This window comes from Giraffa tippelskirchi, chromosome 7 (genome assembly GCF_054371585.1).
Source record: "Giraffa tippelskirchi isolate mGirTip1 chromosome 7, T2T-mGirTip1v1.2.pri, whole genome shotgun sequence".
In the NCBI taxonomy this organism is placed as follows: domain Eukaryota; kingdom Metazoa; phylum Chordata; class Mammalia; order Artiodactyla; family Giraffidae; genus Giraffa; species Giraffa tippelskirchi.
In genome coordinates, this window is record NC_137281.1 from 117,622,258 (window position 1) to 117,643,640 (window position 21,383).

A 21,383-nucleotide genomic window follows, 5' to 3' on the forward strand; every position below is an offset into this window, starting at 1 on the left:
TATTTACCATATTTCTATTTAACTAGAGTGAGATTGGCTTTGTGAGAGCAGAGGGGGCCTATTATCTACATGGTGTGATTTGAGAAATAAGAAAAGACCGTGTGATTAAAAAATGTTTCCCAAGGGGCATGCCACATTCCTGAAACTGCCACATTATGCCTGGTATTTGGTAGGGACCAAATCTATAACATTAGCAGTAAGCATTATCTGTTATCAAAATTTAAGTTTTAATTAGTTGACAAGAATAACTCCAGACCAGGGGTCAGCAAACTGCCTATGAAAAGCCAGACAGTAAGTATTTGCAGCTCTGTGGTCTCTGTCACAACTACTAAACTCTGCCACTGCAGCACAAGAGTTTCTATAAACAATATATAAATAAATGAGCATGGTTGTTTTCCAGTAAAATTTTGCTTATGGATACTGAAATGTAGATTTCATGTAATTTTCATGCATCAAAAAATGGTAATCTTTGATTTTTTAAAACTACTTAAAACTGTAAAAGCTCTTAACTATAAGCCATACAAAACCAGCTGGTGGGCCACTTTTGGCCCAGGGAAAGAGTATTTTGAGTAGGGGGAGGCAGTTGTTATCCCACAAGGACACTCTTGGTAAGTTTCCCTAGGACCCTGGGAATTGTGGAAGGATTATAAAGAAGGTATGGAAAGGATGGTAAGGAACCTCTGCACCATCCCCAGCTTCTCTCTCGATCCACTTGCTGCTCAGTATCTCACTCCAAAAGCAGTGGTAGATTTACCTGAGCTAACGGTGCTTAAGCTCTTCACTTGATTCAGCTTCCCAGGGATGAGCCCTAGCTGCATGTTCAACCTGCTCTTAGGCTTTTACAAAATATTATGACCTGGACCAGAAAATTGTATTTTCTAGAAAGTATTTTCTAGATTATATCAAAAGCAGTCATTCTTTTGAACAGAAACATTTCAAGTGGAATTAATGGAATTAATTAAGGGAATTAATTAATGGAATTAAGTGGAATAGGCTATTTTATAAATTTTTGCTAATTTAATTAATGCTAATTGTATGAATATATTGGAAACATATTTGCATTCCTTGTAGATTTGAGATTGATACTAATATTCGCAGGGATACCATAAAATTATAAAATGCAAATGAAACAATGCTATCAATGACACACTAATAAATGACATAAATTCATGACATAAATTCAAAGAGTATACAGTCAGTTAATAGGCAAACTTGAAAAGCACTGAGATATTATCATCCACTGAGCAAGAAAGCCTAATGTTTTGCTCAGTTTGACTAAACTTTAGATAGGCTTCTTCTTGACTCTGAGTCTGACTTCCAAGTTTTGTTTTTTTATTTTTAAAGTACTTTTCTTTTATAGGTTCCTTTTTTTTTTTTCACAACAGTAAAAGATGTTTATCAGTTTTCACAATCAATAGGCTGACAGAAAATAAAAGATAATTACAATTGCAAGCCATAACAGGAACATGATTAAGTTAACAATATAAAATAGTCACATACAATTTGGGGGGTCAAGCAGAGTGACGTGGTAAGTGGAAGTGCGTATACAGACAAGTGCACATTTTCATCCACCCAGCCAGTCTATGTCTTCAGTTGGTGCATTTAATCCATTTACATTTAAGGAAATTATTGATATGTATGATCCTATTACCATTTTCTTAATTGTTCTGGGTTTATTTTCTGTAGATCTTTTCCTTCTCTTGTTTCCTGCCCAGAGAAGTTCCTTTAGCATTTGTTGTACAGCTGGTTTGGTGGTGTTGAATTTTCTTAACTTTTGCTTGTCTGGATGTCTGGAAAGCTTTTGATTTCTCCATCAAATCTGAGCCAGAGTCTTGCTGGGTAGAGTATTCTTAGTTGTAGTTCTTCCCTTTCATCAATTTAAACATACCGTACCCTTCCATCAACATAAACATTCCCTCTGGTTTATAGAGTTTCTGTTGAGAAATCAGCTGATAGCCTGATGGGAGTTCTCTTGTATATTATTGATCATTTTTCCCTTAATGCTTTTAACATTTTATCTTTGTTAACTTTTGTCAGTTTGATTACTATGTATCTTGGTCTGTTCCTCCTTGGGTTTATCCTGCCTGGGACCCTCTGTTGCTGCTGCTGCTAAGTCGCTTCAGTCGTGTCCGACTCTGTGCGACCCCATAGACGGCAGCCCACCAGGCTCCTCCGTCCCTGGGATTCTCCAGGCAAGAATACTGGAGTGGGTTGCCATTTCTTTCTCCAATGCACGAAAGTGAAAAGTGAAAGTGAAGTCGCTCAGTCGTGTCCGACTCTTCGCGACCCCATGGACTATAGCCTATCAGGCTTCTCCATCCATGGGATTTTCCAGGCAAGAGTACTGGAGTGGGGTGCCATTGCCTTCTCCGGGGACCCTCTGGGTTTCCTGGAATTAGCTATTTCCTTTCCCCATGTTGGGGAAGTTTTCAGCTTTACCTCTTTAAATACTTTCTCAGGTCCTTTCTCTCTTTTTTCTTTTTGCAATTTGTTTTAGACATCATGTTTTTTTCTGTTTGTTTTTTTCATTTTCTATGATTGCAAGCATTTCTTGTCATTTTGTCAGAAATTTCAGGTTTCTCAGGGATTGGAAAAGGAACACTTATGTTGGAACATGGCTGTGTGATCAGGAGGAAGAGCTGCCTTGTTAAATTATTACTTAAGTTTCAGGTGAACAGTGTTATAGTTTGACATATGTATACACTGCATAGGGATCACTACCACAAGTTTAGTTTCCATTCATCACCATAGAGCTGAATCCCTGCCTGATACAGATGCTCTCTTTCACCTCCAAACTTTCCTTTAGAGACTGAACTTTCTAAGTTAGAAATTTGAACAGATTCTACATGATTCCTCAAGAATTAAGTCCAAATATCTTAGTGGGCATTAAAGGCCCTCAGTAATCTGTCAATCCAGCAACACAACAATCTCTTATATTCCCATCTTTTATTCTATCTGCCCTACTCAGTAGGCATACTACACACCCTTTTAACTTACTTTTGCATCTTCTCCTTGTCTTTACTTTGAAGACTCAGGTAGTTTTCCTGCTATTTCTTGGACTTTGAAAAATACTACTCACCCCTAAAAGTACTGTTCTTTTTGGCAAGCTTCCATGAGCCTCTGAAGAGTACCAATCACTTTCTCCTCCTCAATCTCAAAGCACATTTATAAATATGAGCTCCTTTGACACTCCATTTGGGGAGTGATTTATGGTTATTGTCGCACACAGTTATCTGACTATCCCATTAGAGTATAAGCCTCAGAGAACAGAGGTCAACATCTATCTTTCAGTCCCTCTACTACCAGCCATCATGCCTTACATGAAGTATCACATATACATGCATGTGATGAATAAGTGAATAAATAAAAGAATACATGTAATAATAAGGGACTGCTGTTGCTGTTCAGTTGCCCTGTTGTGCCAGTCTCTTTGAGACCCCATGAACTGCAGCACACCTGGCCTCCCTGTCCCTCACCATCTCCCAGAGTTTGCCCAAGTTCATGTTCATTCCATCGGTGATGCAGGATATTTGTTTTGTGGGGCACTGGCTATGTCAAAGAAGGTGTCTATGCTAAAGAAAAAAAAATTGAGCTACATAAACATAATTTTTACTAATAATTTATTTGCTATTTGTGTCTTAAGATAGGGCCACCCAGGTGACTCAGTGTTAAAGAATCTGCCTGCCAATGCAGGAGACATGTGTTTGATCCCTGGGTTGGGAAGATCCCCTGGAGAAAATGGCAACCCATGCCAGTATTCTTGCCTGGGAAATCCCATGGACAGAGGAGCGTGGTGGGCTACAGTCTTAAAATATTCACTAAATAAAGTTCCTCAAATTATTTTCTTCACAGTTGAAAAACAGATTCCCACCTAATGGAAATTTTTATTCTTTTTCAGCTCTTGTTCTACCTACGGTGTTTTCAACACCAATGAAGATATTTTTGTTCAATCAAATTCTTTGATCTTCTTGACTCCCAGCAATCTTTGCACACAAGGGTGTGCTGAAAAACCATTTCTTCAAAAGAATAAAGCCTTGATTTTTAGCATTTACCAATTTTCATGATGTAAATACTCGCCGTATTTCCAGTTTCAAGGATAGCTGTATTCAACAACCAGTTTGCAATATTCTTTAAAATTCAGCAATCATTGTCTGTCAGCAGGCACAAACTAGCTCTAGGACACCACTGTTTTACATTCAATTTTCAACAATCTTCTCCTAGGTATGGGAGATGGCTCTTCCCTGATGGCTCAGTGGGTAAAGAATGCAGGAGACACAGGAGACTCAGGTTCCATCCTTGGGTTGAGAAGATCCCCTGGAGGAACTCATGGCAACCCAATCCAGTATTCTTGCCTAGAGAATCCCCATGTACAGAGGAGCCTGGAGGGCTACCGTCCATGGGGTTGCAAAGAGTCAGACACAACTGAGCGACTAAGCATAGCAGCAGCATTTTGTTCCCACCCAGATCCTTTGTCTCCGTCACTATCATGATTCCATTTATCAAATCTAGATTCCACAGCGAGTCACTTCAACTTTTTTTAATTGCCTAACCTTTCCATTGCCTCTTTTTTTTTTGGAAAAATTTCAGCCTTATGCTGAATCTGTTACTACATCAGAATCTGCATGCTAAGAAACTCTGAGAAAAATGCACAGCCACATGAATTGTTATGACAACAGAGTTATGCTTCTTAATGCCAAATGAGACCTTCAGCGTTACTAGGAACTCGTCTTATGAGGCCCCGAGGCATTCGTCTTTCTATTCCCTTCAGGAGCTTGACTAAACCTTTTCCAGCCACCTCTAGCTTGCGCATCTCTATCATAGGCCTTATCTTATACACGGACATTTCTTGTCCTATAGACAATCAGAGAAGATTAGGAAATGCTGTAATGTAATGTAATTAGGGAAATGTTGACTTCATCAAATTTTCACTCCTATATCAAAAGCTTAGCATTCTCTGCAAAGACTCAAACAACATTCCCTCAAATTTCAGAGCAGAACTTGTCCTTTTGTACTTTATATTTCAAAGTGTGTTCCTCCTTCAGTCCTCTTGACCTTCTTTGTCCTCTGGAATGTTATGGAATCACTTATGCTCCATCAGATAAATTTGCAACATCACTCTTGCAGCTAGTTCCTGTCCTAACAATGTATAGATATGTTCAGGGCATCTTATTAAACACTAAAAAACTCCTACCCTACCAGACAGTAAAAATAACACGTTTTTTTCATGATAAAGCCTTTTAATCTTAACCAATCTCTCTTACCATCTCATTCAAGTTGCTTAACAGATTGGTTTCAATTTCCTTACACATTTTCTCTATTTTTTCATTATTATAAATTAAAAATATAATATAGAAAAATGTACAACTTTAATATAAAGATGAATACAACCCCTCCCCCCCACACACACCAAAAAAATATTAGCTATTTCCTACCAAGTGGTTGCACCATTGGCATTTTGGTACATTTTCTTTCAGGCTTGTTTCTAAACCAGTAACTATGTATGTACATATATGTGTGTGTGTTTTCAATGTTGGAATTAGAGTATATACAGAGTTTTGTATGTATATATTTTTATTTGTCATTATTTCATGGGCATTGCTCAATTATATACATGTTCCTTTAAAAACTTGATTTTTAAGTTACTGAAATAAAAAAAAAACTTGATTTTTTAAATGATTGCATTATATTTTAGGGAATAAACAAACCCTAATTTATTCCACTATTCATACACGCCATTCACTGAGGATTTCTAAGAAATTAGGCTTTAATCTCAACCACTTCACTTAGCAATGACCTCCTAATTGCCAAAACTTCATTTCTTTCTGGATCTTACTTGGACTTTTTGCAACAGTTGACAAAGCAATACACTCCTCTTTTCTTAAAATATTTTTACCTTGTCTTTCATAATGTCAGATTTTTGTTATCTTTTTTACCCAATTTGTCTAACAGTTTTCCTCAGTGAACTTTGCTTTCCCCTCCTCTTCACACACATGTGTTCTATAGTTTTCACTTTATTCTTAAACATTTTTCATCTAAACCATGACTTTAAATAGCACTGCACACAAAAAATCTGCATTTGGAAGAGTAGTGATTTTCTTTCTTAAATATATGTTTGCTTTACAATCCTTAGTAAGAAAGCTTTTCCACTCTTTTTTTGTTTTTTTTGAGAATAAATGTGTCTAGATTACACCTTTGGGCAAGATAAAAAGGGGGCTCTATAAAGGTGTTTCTATCTGAGTCACAACTGACAGTATCAGCCTCAGAAATCAGATTAATAAGAACTTCAGGCCAAGTGGATTCGGGGAACTTTATACTTTTGCATATGTATTTTCCTGAGCAAACTGGATTATTTTCAATAGGTAGAGAAAAATCTAGCCAAATTCATGTATCAAATCACCAAGTTATCAAGATGTAGTCTGAAAAAAGACTTCCTACTTGACCGCCTTCTATAAGTTATTTGATTTACAAAATGAACTTTTTAATAATTATGTTGCTACTAGAACACTACAAAGTAGTGAAATCAGTTTGGCTCCTCTTCTTTGGGTCAGCATGAAGTATACTATCTCATTTTCCTCCAGGTAGTTTTTACAGTGGAAATTAATCATATAAACACAGCTTTTTCTCAGAGGTAGACAGGCTCAGTGTTCCACAAGATTGGCTTATTCTCTACAGTATACCCAGGCAGAATATTAAAAGCAAAACAATTTCATAACACCAAATGCTTTATGTTACAGGTAAAATCCCAAGACAATGAATATTGTTATCAAGATGAGGTTTTTATAACAAAAACTGTTCTATGATCTGGTAATGGCCATACAAGTTTTTTGTTGAGCGGGTTAGGGAGTTTTCTCTGGTGCCAGCTCTTACAAGAGTCAATCTGTCTAACAAAAGTAGCTGATGTTGTATTGTATATACTGTAGGTAGTCAGGAGAGATGAAATCTTCATTCCTGATATTTAGAGAGAACTTTGAAGTCTTAAAAACTAGTTTATCTTTTACTTCATTTGATTTCCATATTAAACTTGAGAAACATGTTAGAGCAAAAATTTCTATCCTCACTGAATGTACGGAGATAATGAGGCTTAAATGACTGAACTGACTTGCTAAATTTGAATACAAACTCAAACTCCACGACTCCTAACCCAGAAAGTGTTCTCTTCTATTAGTATTTATTCCGATTTGTCAATAAATAATAATTACCTTTTCCTTTAATTCATTCCAACTGATCTCACACACTTCCCATGTACTTTCTTTTAGATGTAAAGGACAAGGAAAGAGTAGACATAGCAGCGCTTTACAACCTTTTATTTGTTAGGTCTCATTTATTTCTACTCTATGATACATACCTCAAAATTTGATTTCTAACAACATAGTCAATAATAGAAATATATTCAGTGAACCAATTTGGAAGTGCATTGAAAAGAGAAACTATGGTGTCATGGAAACCACTTGCCTACAATGGATCTTAGTTTCCTCCACAAACAAATGAGTATAGAACTACTTGTTTTACATGTTATTGAGAGAGAGCTACTGCCTACCAAAGGCCCTGGTGAAAATCTGGAGAATATTTCAGGCATTTTTCCCTTCCCCTCACTGTTCACATGCCTAAATACACAAAGAACTGTTGATTCTATGCTCTGAAAAGCTCTGGAATTTTTCTTTCCAATCCCATCTCCATCAACTCTCAGTTTAGATCTTTATCACTTTACTGGGATTACCATAAATTTATATCTTATTTCTGATCTTGTCAATTTCAATTTCATTATGCTTATAGAGAATGGGTTCCAGCGTCAGATACAACAGATAAATACTTGAGACTCCTTAGGATCCTGCATTTTTACTTTTCAACGTTATTAAATGCATTTGAATATATCAGGTGGACAGTCTTAATTAGGTACAGATAGTTTTCTCAGTCTCTTTATACACCTAACACTTTTTCATTTTCACTTAGATAATATGTCCTTATCCATTAGTACCAGTAGAAATCCATAATAAATGTAAATGGAGCCCAAAAGGCTCTAGAGAAGCCAACTGAACTCACATTTACCAGGGAACAATATCTGAAAATTTGCATACATGGGGAAGTTTCCTATAAATTCTACTACTCTATTACAAACTATTATGTTTTCCTCCATCGGAAAAGCCATTACATATATCAAGATTTAATCTAATGAAGATGCCTACTGACTGTCAAACTTTAAACTTTAGTCTATCATACTAAGAGACAGGGCTTCCCTGGTGACTCAGTGGTAAAGAATCTGCCTCCCAATGCAGGAGACTCAGCTTTGATTCCTGGGTCGGGAAGATCTCCTGGAGAAGGAAATGGCAAGCCACTCAAGTATTCTTGTCTGGGAAATGCCGGACAGAGGAGCCTGGTGGGCAACAGCTCGCGGGGTGGCAAAGAATTGGACACAACTGAGTGAATGAGCATGCACTGAGAGATTCTCCCTAAAATGTATATCCTGCAGCAAAATTCTAAGATATGTGGAATCCAAAACTCCTTGAGAATCTAACTCTATCTAATAAGTTATGAGCAATTTTTAGTTCAAAAAATAATACTTACTCCGAAGTTGGTAGCAGCAAATCGATCTGAGGCAGAAGCTTGCACATTTGTTGCAATGGTTGTGTGAGCATAGAAAGCATTTATGTTTGCCAGCAAGGTGCTCATTGCAGCAGGGACACCGGGGCACATGTATTTAGAAGACAGACAGGAAAAATGCCTGTAAGATAAAAACATTAAGCACTTTAAAAACAGAACCTAATTAATTCACATAGCAGCCTATCCTCTAACATCAGCAATTAAACAATTCCTCGACTATATCTGTGAAAAGGAGAGAAAACTCTTACAATCCCTAACTGAAACAGAATGCAATTCCAGCCTTTAAAAAATTTCTCATTCACAAATGTGAAGTGGTTTAATTAGAATGTGATTTGTCACAGGGACATGTGCATAATTTCCTTCAACTGGAGAGTGCTGTGTGTATACAGAAAAAGTGCTATTTCCAGTGGAATCTCACACTGTCGAAAAGCAATAATCCAGGAGTCTATCACCTCTGGCAACTCTGTCCCTAATGATTTTAGTTCCTGAAGTGCTGTATTGCAACCAGAATGTTCTTCCACACTTGCATTCCTCTCATATCAATCAGGTAAACAGGAAGCCCTCCTTTCATTGCACAATGATTAAACAAGTCAACTTAACATCTGACCTGAAACCAGTTTGTGAGCTTTTGTCATTAAGGAGTAGTTTCCACAAGCAATTTTATTTTCTGAGATTTTGCTAAATCCTGGATTTAATTAAGCAAACAAATGAACAGTGAAGACAAATTAAGTTATGCCAGCTTTATGCTTAAAGATCATTTCTTTTAAACCTTGAATAATAGTATCATTTACAGACATCAGAAGCATCAAGTATTCAATTCTGTTACTTCTCTCAGGAAAACCTGTTTCATTTGAACTCCAATGAAAGCCTTAAAAATTGAAAGCACAGCTTGTGATAAAAGTGAAAAGATAAAACATCCATGGAATAAAGAAATTTTCAGTACATAATCTGATCCCATTTTGCTTTCATATCTCAGTAATTTGTCTACCACTTAGGCATCTCTGAATTTTGAGAGAAAAAACTGTTAGGACTCAGTTCTTGATAAGTGAGAGATAAGAAAGAGAAGTGGTTACATTCCAAGTCTTTAGTTTGGGTGACTAGGTGGATGATGCTTCTGCCAAGTGAGCTAGGAACTAAAAAGAAGAAAGGGAATTAAGGTGGGGATTATGCATTCAGTTGAGTTTAAGGCACCTGTAGAGCTTTCATATAAGAATGTCCACCAGGTTGTTGGAGACCTGGGCTGAATAGTTCAATCTGGGGATCACTTCAAAACCGTGAGAATGGATAAGGTTATCCGGGGAAATCAAGTAGAATGAAGAATAGTGTCAGGAAATGGAACCTGAGAAATACCGACATATAGTGAATTGGTGGAAGAAAAATGAGTGAATTCTAGGGCTGAGATAAAATTTTAAATGATAGGTTAAAAGAAAGCTAGGCCGGTGGAATTAGGGAACCCATGGAATAGGAGATTTGAAGGGTTAAGGATGACTAATGCTGAAAGAGTATTATAAGAACCTAAAATAACTATTGGACTTGACAAATAAACATTGTGTGACTAAAACAAAATCAATGTTAGTGCAGTGACTGGGGGTTGCATCAAGAGGAAAGAGGATGGAAAGTGAGAAAGTAGCAGAAAATGATCAAGGAAAAATGGATCAAGACCAGATTTTGTTGATCTTTAGTTAAGGAGTTTATGGAGTTGGCTGAAATTTCTGCAGAGGGAAGTGATACCATCAGATGAATCTGGGAAGATGACTCTGAAGTGGTGTAAAGATGGATTAAAAAGAGTAGGTACTGGAAGCAGAAAAACAACGTAGGGGATGTAGAAGCAAAAAATGACCTTTCTGCCCTGAATCCAATATGACTAAGCACTTCACATACCATAGTCAGAAGGAATAAAATATTTTGCACCTTGAGATAATCTAAAAATCACAGAATCACGTTGTTTCTTATCTCCCAAATATAAAAACCTCAACTATTTCTCTAAAATCTGAATTTCCTAACAAAACAATTGTGAACTGGAGTTTAGCCATGATATATATGAAAATGTATAATGACCTCTGGAAGTATGAATACCAGGTGGAAAGCTGCTGTTTCTGCCAAGAATAGCACAAGAACACCATGTAAACCAGGTAGCCTTGGGAATGTTATTATTATTATTATTTTTTTGCCAGTGCTTCTAAAGTCTCATTCCCTCTCTGTACTTGTTGTAATTAAATAGATTTTCCTTTTCTGATTTTTTTTCTCCCTAAGGTCACAGAGCAAGAAAGGTGATTAAGGATTAGAGTTCAAGCAATGTAAGTTCAGAAGCATCTCTCTTAACCACCCGGGTAACCTTTTCTTAATTTATTCTCCTCCCTCTCTAATATTGTATATTATATATTGTGTATGTATCTGTTTCTTCCAGAACACTTAGTTGTCATTTCATCCAGCTCACCTCTAGCATAATGTTTTCTTGTACACAGGAGTTGGTCCCTAAGTGTTTAATGAAACCAAGTGAAAGCAGTATGAGTTATCAGTGTTTAAGGAGTGTTTATGAGTTTATAGGATGTGTGCTTGGTTACTTTGAGTAAGACAGTTTATTACAACATCCAACTGCTCTGTGAACGCTGAGTTGAAGTGCAGAGCAGTTAATGTCATAATGATCGCAACTCTGAAGGTGAATTGTATTCTGCTTATAATTGGTACCCTGAGAGTAGTATTTTAAATCTTCCTGAGCATTAGGCATGCATTCATCTTAGTGACCTGACAGAAATATTTTACCTCCTGATTCAAATGTAACTGAGATGATTTGTGGGGTATGGTGGGAGGTAGCCAGCTGTACATGATCTATTCTGATCTCCTGTAGAAATAGCCACAAAAAGCAAAAAAGGATGTGAAATCAGAGCAGTGCTGCAAATCAGGTGTGGCTATCAAAGCTCTTCCTATATCTGGGAGGGAGTTTGCCTAAGTTTACAGCAGTTGAATAGACTGAGAGGTATTCAGTGACTAACTAGTGTCTAAACTCTTAAACTGTTAACCTGAGTAAGGAAGAAATGGGAGGATATTTCTAGGAACCAAACACTGTTACAACCCCCCACATCAGAAATGTGAGCCCAATCCCGCAGGCCAGCAAGGCTCTCATTCACTTTCCTATTCCTTGGTAATGGCTTCCCAAGACAGTGAAGGTGCCTCTTGTTTCCCACACCTTCTCAGTCTATACCCATTAAAGAGTACACAACTCCCAAGACTGCAATACAGCCTGCACAATAGGTGATGGGCAATGGGATTTGAAGCTACTTAGAAGAAAGGGCTGGAAGAACATGGAGAATAGTATACCCTGGAGATTAAATACACCCTTTGATGCTCTGCTCTAGCAAGACAAGAATTCACAGGTTGTTTACATTATCCAGGAAAAGGCATCTGGCTCTTCCACAGAGCCCACCATAGGAGCAGGTAAATATCTTTGATCAATCTAAAAGCACATTGCATTTGAATAAAGTCATAGCACAGAGGGAGCATTTTTGAAGGATCACCTACCACTACAGGATCTGCAGGTGAACACTGGTAACACCCTGGTGGTTTACAAATACTGATTTAGATTCAAAGGATCCCGTAAGTTGCCAAACAAGCAGGATACAAACATCCATGCGTGTTATCATCGCAACATACACACGTGCACACACATACTTAAACAGCAAAAATAACTAAGAACTTGGTAGGAAATACTATTAACTAAAATGGTCAAAATGTTGTCTCTGGGTGGTGCTAATATTTTTGTAATTAAAAAACATATCTTGTATTTTTAAAAACACTTTACCATTAGCATGTTTTATTGCCCTAATTGGAAAAATGTAATACATACATATTTTAAATGTTAACTCAACTTTTGCTCTATTGTTGATTTTTAGAAGTCTTTATGTAACTTTTAGCACCAATAAGAAACACAGTAATACAACTCCTTTTAAATTTTGTTTGACTAAGGTTAAATTTTCTTTATATTCTTCTTTTTTTTAATAAAACAGTAAAACTTTTCAAGTATACAATGTAAAACTGTATAACCTATATTATACTTTACAGTATCATTAAATAAGGTTTTTATGGATGATGTTAAACAAATCAGCCATAAGATAATCTTTCTTTCAAAATGTATCATAGGCCTAATTTCTGATTGAGTAAATGCAAAAAAATACTATAAAATTACTAAGAAATAGAAGTCAGTTTTATAATAAAATATATTACTGGGAGCATAGGATTCACACACACAGTACAATATATATAATACAGATAACTAATAAGGACCTACTGTATAGTACAGTGAACTCTACTCAGCACTCGGAAAAGAATCTAAAAAAGAGTAGATGTATGGACGTGTATAACAGATTCACTTTGCTATACACCTGAAATTAACATCATTGTAAATTGTACCCCAATAAAAATTAAAAATAAATATCAAGAATTAATTTTAAAGATATTAATAAAATGATGTATCATAATTTCCAATGGAAAATATAGGGATGAAAATGGTAACGATGTGAAAAATCAAAGGGCAAAGAGGAAAATTTAACATTTCACTAAATAATACTGTTCATCCCATTAGATTTTTATATCAGTTTCAATACCAAATTAGCATTACTATGGTGCTTTTCTTGTCAAATGGTTAAAATTACAAACAACAAAATTCTTTTGTTTGTCAAAAGGAAAATAGGTCGAAGTCATAAATATGACCCTCCTAAATTTGGTCAGAATTTCACTGAACATGTCTCAATATACCAAGAAATTAAAGATACAACACTTAAAAAGAAGTTGTCACCTTTTGGAATTTATATTAAAATGTTCTTCAGAACTAGTGACTCAGGAATTAAACAATCAGTTGGAATACCAGGATTAAAAGTTTAAGCATTTAATATTAACTAAAAACATAAAACACTGACATTGAAACCCAGAAACAGAATTTCCAAGTCACTCTAAGAAATATAATATCTTACCTAGCTAGTAAAAATATCTGTACCTCTTTAGAAACTATGAGTACAGTAAGTTAAAGACAGTAGCTGTTGGTATCAAAACAATAATCTATACTAAACTTTCTTTACTTCCTTCACTTTTAACCCTAAATGATAAATGGTTAGGCAGCCAATATAATATAGGTAGTAGTATGCATCAAAATATAATTCTTAGATGACTGAAGGACAAAAAGAAAAAAAGAGATGAACTTCAAAGAAGTAAAGATATTCATTAGGGTAACGGCTACATTTCTAAGAAATCTTGCAGAAATAGTCAACAAAAAGCTTTTTTTTTTTTTGGTATGTGGAGGAAAGTGGTTTGGCTAGGGAGGGATAATCAGTGGCCAATTAAGAGTTATAGGTACCATGGCATAGAGATGATTCTTTCTAACCCTAGTTCAGGCTATGACCTCAGAAAAGTAACTTTCTCACTCATAGATTCAGTCAATCCATCTGTAAAATAAAAGGGCTGTGAGAAGATCTAATTCTTATAGTCTCTAATGTGCTATGAATCTCTGAATACAGAGAACACATCCAGCCTAGTCATACACATGATCTTCCCTACCAAGAATATTTGATTCATCAGCACGAATGGAGAGTTGAGATGACCAGGAAGTAGGGGACAGGGTAGTTATACTGTGGCATCCTTTGCACTTGCAAAGTTTTCAGCTAACAAACTTCTACATGGTCTTCAATTTGGCAATATTTGCCTCTTAGTTTGTGTGTGCCCATTCTTTATGCAGGGTTACTGTCAAGGCAAACTTTCTTGCCTCTAACCATTGCCAAGACTGCCTCAACCACTAATGCCAAAGAAGATAAGGTTAAATGGTTCTGTGAAGACCTACAAGATCTTCTAGGACTAATGCCAAAAGAAAAAAGAGATGTCCTTTTCATCACAGGGGACTGGAATGCAAAAGTAGGAAGTCAAGAGATACCTAGAATAACAAGCAAGTTTGGCCTTGGATTTTAAAATGAAGCAGGGCAAAAATTAACAGAGTTGTGCCAAGAGAATGCACTGGGTCACAGCAAACACACTCTTCGAACAACACAAGAGATGACTGCACACATGGACATCACCAGATGGTCAATATTGAAGTCATTCTTTACAAAGATGGAGAAGTTCTATATAGTCAGCAAAAACAAGATGGGGAGCTGACAGTGGTTTAGATCATGAGGTCCTTATTGCAAAATTCAGAATTAAATTGAAGAAAGTAGGGAAAAGCACTAGGCTATTCAAGTATGGCCTAAATCAAATCCCTTATACAGTGCAGGTGAAAAACAGATTCAAGAGATTAGATCTTATAGACAGAGTGCCTGAAGAACTATGGATGGTGGTTTATAACATTGTACAAGAGGCAGTGATCAAAAACATCCCCAAGAAGAAGAAATGCAACAAGGCAAAATGGTTGTCTAAGGAGGCCTCACAAAGAGCTGAGAAAAGAAGAGAAGCAAAAGGCAAAGGAGAAAATGAAAGATATACCCAGCTGAATGCAGAGTTCCAAAGAACAGCAAGGTGAGATAAGAAAACCTTCTTAAGTGAACCATGTTAAGAAATAGAGGAAAACAACAGAATGGGAAAGACTATAGATCTCTTCAGGAAAATTAGAGATACCAAGGGAGCATTTCACAGAGAAAATGGGCACAATAAAGGACAGAAAATGGTATGGACCTAATGGAAGCAGAAGATATTAAGAAGAGGTGGCAAGAATACACAGAACTGTACATAAAAGGTCTTAATGATAACCAAAATGGTGTGATCACTCATCTAGAGCCAGGCATCTTTGAGTGTGAAGTCAAATGGGCCTTAGGAAGGATTGCTAAGAACAAAGCTAGTGAAAGCGACGGAATTCCAGGTGAGTCATTTAAAATCCTAAATGACGATGCTGTTAAAGTGTTGCACTCAATATGCCAGCAAATTTGGAAAACTCAGCAATGGCCACAGGACTGGAAAAGGCCAGTTTTCATTTCAATCCCAAAGAATAGCAATGCAAAAGAACATTCAAACTACTGTACAATTGTGCTCATTTCACATGTTAGCAAGGTAATGCTCAAAATCCTCCAAGCTAGGCTTCAACAGTATATGAACTGAGAACTTCCAGATGTACAGTCTGAATTAAGAAAAGGCAGAGGAACCAGAGATCAAGTTGCCACCATCTCTTGGATCATAGAAAAAAGAACAGAATTCCAGAAGAAAATATCTACTTCTACTTTATTGACTACCCTAAAGCCCTTTGACTGTGTGGATCATAAAAAACTATGGAAAATTTTCCAAAAGATGGGAATACCAGACCACCTTACCTGGCTCCTGAGAAATCTGTATGCAGGTTAAGAAGCAACAGTTAGAACTGCATATGGAACAATGGATTGGTTCAAAACTGGGAGAAGAATAGGCTAAGGCTGTATATTGTCACCCTGCTTATTTAACTTACATGCACAGTACATCATGGGAAATGCCAGGCTGGATGAAGCACAAGCTGGAGTCAAGATTTCTGGGAGAAATATCAATAACCTCAGATATGCATATGACATCACCCTAATGTCTGAAAGCAAAAAGTAACTAAAGAGCCTCTTGATAAAGGTGAAAGAGCAGAGTGAAAAAGCTGGCTTTAAACTCGACATTCAGAAAACTAAGATCATGGCAGCAGGTCCCATCACTTCATGCCAAATAGATGGAGGAAAATGGAAATAGGGAGAGACTTTATTTTCTTGGGCTCCAAAATCACTGCAGATGGTGACTATAGACATGAAATACAAAGACGCTTGCTCCTTGGAAGAAAAGCTATGACCAACCTAGACAGCATATTAAAAAGCAGAGACATTACTTTGCCTACAAAGGTCCCTTTTGTCAAAGCCATGGTTTTTCCAGTAGTCATGAATGGATGTGAGGGTTGAACCATCAAGAAGACTGAGTGCCAAAGCTGATGCTTTTGAAATGCGGTGTTGGAGAAGATTCTTGAGAGTTCGTTGGACAGCAGGGAAATCAAACCAGTCAACACGAAAGGAAATCAGTCCTGAACATTCATTGGAAGGACTAAAGCTGAAGCTCCAATACTTTGGCCACCTGATTCGAAGAGCCAACTCAAGACTGTGATACTGGGAATGACTGAAGGCAGGAGGAGAAGGAGACAACAGAGGATGAGATGGTTGGATGGTATCACTAACTCAATGGACATTAGTTTGAGAAAACTCAGGGAGACAGTGAAGGACAGGGAAGCCTGGTGTGCTGCAGTCCATGGGGTCCCAAAGAATCAGACACAACTGAGTGATGGAACAACCATCACCATTGCCTTGAAAATCATTTCCTTTTAAGGCTGCCATTCTAATACTACATAAATTATTCCCAGGTGGAGGAGGAAGAGTGGGAACATGATTATAGCACAATTAGCAATTTTAAATGACAGTATATCTCTACAGCAAACCACTCCCTCAAACAGCCCACTTTCAAATAATATAGGTCAAAATTACTACTGAGTAATCTCTCAAAATGTTTAACATTTCCCCAGGAAGATATGATTTAAAAACAATGGATTAATAATGCTAAAAAGACTTGACTGCTTTTGTAACAAAATAGGTTTAGTGTCAAACCAATTTAACAAATGGAATTTCAATGCCGTGGGGAAAATTAAAAGTCACAAACTCCAAAACAATGCTTAAATTGCTTATAATGAGATAGTTACTGGTATTTTTTCAGTTGACACAACTGTTACAACACTATCAACCATTCAAAATACTGCAACCCTTTTGCAACCTCTTGGATTTGCGACAGTTGGTTGTTGTTTCCTTCTCCAGGGGATCTTCCTGACCAGGGATTTCAAATAATAAATCTGGATTCAGCTCACTTGCAATTGTTTTCATGAAAATAAGACAATCATCTAACTCACCTGTCTTTTTATCGACAATTGTCCTTAATCACAGGCTTACTTGGTGACTCAGCAGTAAAGAATCTGCCTGTAATGCATGAGACCAGGGCTTGATCCCTGGGTCCCAAACATCTCCTGGAGGAGGAAATGGCAACCCATTCCAGTATTCTTGCCTGGGAAATCCCATAGACAGAGGAGCCTGGTGGGCTACAGTCCATAGCGTCTCAAAGAGTTAGACATGACTGAGCATGGACAAGTAGCATAGCACAGTCTCTAATCACACCCATCTTATGGTTTCAAAGAATGGGAAATGTTTTTGATAGCAAAGATTGAAAAATCAATTATGAAAAGAGCAATACTGCATAAGAACCTGGAATGTTAGGTCCATGAATCAAGGCGAATTGGAAGTGGTCAAACAGGAGATGGCAAGAGTGAACGTTGACATTCTAGGAATCAGCAAACTAAAATGGACTGGAATGGGTGAATTTAACTCAGATGACCATTATATCTACTACTGTGGGCAGGAATCCCTTAGAAGAAATGGAGTAGCCATCATGGTTAACAAAAGAGTCTGAAATGCAGTACTTGGATGCAATCTCAAAAATGACAGAAAGATCTCTGTACGTTTTCAAGGCAAACCATTCAATATCACAGTAATCCAAGCCTATGCCCCAACCAGTAACACTGAAGAAGCTGAACTTGAATGATTCTATGAAGACCTACAAGACCTTTTAGAACTAACAGCCAAAAAAGATGTCCTTTTCATTATAGGGGACTGGAATGCAAAAGTAGGAAGTCAAGAAACACCTGGAGTAACAGGAAAATTTGGCCTTGGAGTACAGAATGAAGCAGGACAAAGGCTAATAGAGTTTTGCCAAGAGAATGCACTGGTCATAGCAAACACTCTCTTCCAACAACACAAGAGAAGACTCTACACATGGACATCACCAGATGGTCAACACTGAAATCAGATTGATTATATTCTTTGCAGCCAAAGATGGAGAAGCTCTATACAGTCAGCAAAAACAAGACCAGGAGCTGACTGTGGCTCAGATCATGAAGTCCTTATTTCCAAATTCAGACTTAAATTGAAGAAAGTAGGGAAAACCATTGGACCATTCAGGTATGACCTAAATAAAATCCCTTATGATTATGGTTTTTCTAGTAGTCATGTATGGATGTGAGAGTTGGACTGTGAAGAAAGCTGAGTGCCAAAGAATTGATGCTTTTGAACTGTGGTGTTAGAGAAGACTCTTGAGAGTCCCTTGGACTTCAAGGAGATCCAACCAGTCCATCCTAAAGGAGATCAGTCCTGGGTGTTCATTGGAAGGACTGATGTTGAAGTTGAAACTCCAATACTTTGGCCACCTCATGCAAAGAGTTGACTCACTGGAAAAGACCCTGATGCTGAGAAGGATTGGGGGCAGGAGGAGAAGGGGACGACAGAGGATGAGATGGCTGGATGGCATCACCAACTCGATGGACATGAGTTTGGGTAAACTCCGGGAGTTTGTGATAGACAGGGAGGCCTGACGTGCTGCAATTCATGGGGTCGCAAAGAGTCAGACACGACTGAGAGACTGAACTGAACTGATTGGAAAGAAGCACAAAATACAGTGATTCTTAAGGTCTTAGAAGAGATTTCCTTCTCCATGGTATTTTCCCAATCCAGGGATTGAATCCAGGTCTCCCGCATTGTAGACAGATTCTTTACCATCTGAGCTACCAGGGAAGATGAAAGGAAAGACTACCTATATTCCTAATGTTAGAAATACATTGAAATACACTAAAATAATATTCATGGGCTCCCAGGTGGTGCTAGTGGTAAAGAACCTTCCTGCCAATCCAGGAGATGTAGGAGATGTGGGTTCAATTCCTAGGTTGGGAAGATTGCCTGGAGGAGGGCATGGCAACCCACTCCAGTATTTTTGCCTGGAGAATCTCATAGATAGAGAAGCCTGGTGGACTACAGTCCATAGGGTTGCAAAGAGTCAGACACAACTGAAGCAACTTAGTATGCACACAAAATAATACCTATCACATTTGCTCTTAAAAATTCAGACTAATCAGAAATTTTCCAGCAAACAAAAGCCCAGGACCAGATGGCTTCACAGCTGAATTCTACCAAAAATTTAGAGAAGAGCTAACACCTATCCTACACAAACTCTTCCAGAAAATTGCAGAGGAAGGTAAACTTCCAAACTCATTCTATGAGGCCACCATCACCCTAATACCAAAACCTGACAAAAAAGCTACAAAAAAGGAAAACTACAAGCCAATATCACTGATGAACATAGATGCAAAAATCCTTAACAAAATCCTATCAAACAGAATCCAACAACATAGTAAAAAGATCATACATCATGACCAAGTGGGCTTTATCCCAAGGATGCAAGGATTCTTCAATATCCGCAAATCAATTAATGTAACACACCACATAAACAAATTGAAAAATAAAAACCATATGATTATCTCAATAGATGCAGAGAAAGCCTTTGACAAAATTCAACATCCATTTATGATAAAAACCCTCCAAAGAGCAGGAATAGAAGGAACATACCTCAACATAATAAAAGCTATATATGATAAACCCACAGCAAACATTATCCTAAATGGGGAAAAACTGAAAGCATTTCCCCTAAAATCAGGAACAAGACAAGGGTGCCCACTCTCACCACTACTATTCAACATAGATTTGGAAGTTTTGGCCACAGCAATCAGAACAGAAAAAGAAATAAAAGGAATCCAGATTGGAAAAGAAGAAGTAAAACTCTCACTGTTTGCAGATGACATGATCCTCTACATAGAAAACCCTAAAGATTCCACCAGAAAATTACTAGAGCTAATCAACGAATATAGTAAAGTTTCAGGATATAAAATTAACACACAGAAATCCCTTGCATTCCTATACACTAACAACGAGAAAACAGAAAGAGAAATTAAGGAAACAATTCCATTCACCATCGCAATGAAAAGAATAAAATACTTAGGAATATATCTACCTAAAGAAACAAAAGACCTATATATAGAAAACTATAAAACACTGATGAAAGAAATCAAAGAGGACACAAATAGATGGAGAGACATACTGTGTTCATGGATTGGAAGAATCAATATAGTGAAAATGAGTATACTACCCAAAGCAATCTATAGATTCAATGCAATCCCTATCAAGCTTCCAATGGTATTCTTCAGAGAACTAGAACAAATAATTTCACCATTTGTATGGAATTACAAAAAACCTTGAATAGCCAAAGCAATCTTGAGAAAGAAGAATGGAACAGGAGGAATCAACCTGCCTGACCTCAGGCTCTACTAAAAAGCCACAGTCATCAAGACAGTATGGTACTGGCACAAGGACAGAAATATAGATCAATGGAACAAAATAGAAAACCCAGAGATAAATCCACGCACCTATGGACACCTTATCTTTGACAAAGGAGGCAAGGATATATAATGGAGAAAAGACAATCTCTTTAACAAGTGGTGCTGGGAAAACTGGTCAACCACTTGTAAAAGAATGAAACTAGAACACTTTCTAACAACATACTCAAAAAATAAACTCAAGATGGATTAAAGATCTAAATGTAAGACCAGAAACTATAAAACTACTAGAGGTAAATACAGGCAAAACACTCTCTGACATAAACCACAGCAGGATCCTCTATGACCCACCTCCCAGAATATTGGAAATAAAAGCAAAAATAAACTAATGGGACCTAATTAAACTTAAAAACTTTTGCACAACAAAGGAAACGATAAGCAAGGTGTAAAGACAGCCTTCGGAATGGGAGAAAATAATAGCAAATGAAGCAATGGACAAAGAATTAATCTCAAAAATACACAAGCAACTCCTGCAGCTCAATTTCAGAAAAATAAACGACCCAATCAAAAAGTGGGCCAAAGAACTAAACAGACACTTCTCCAAAGAAAACATACAGAT

The 21,383-nt window shown here is 37.2% G+C and overlaps 1 protein-coding gene across 1 annotated transcript in view; it reads right to left on the minus strand.

Moving 5' to 3' along the window:
- Positions 1-21,383, minus strand: part of UNC13C (unc-13 homolog C) — a 1,717,543-nt gene that overhangs the window by 294,941 nt on the left and 1,401,219 nt on the right. The window contains exon 44 of the mRNA XM_081513848.1: positions 8,563-8,719. Coding sequence (XP_081369974.1) covers positions 8,563-8,719 — 157 coding nt within the window. The remainder of the gene's footprint in view (positions 1-8,562; positions 8,720-21,383) is intronic.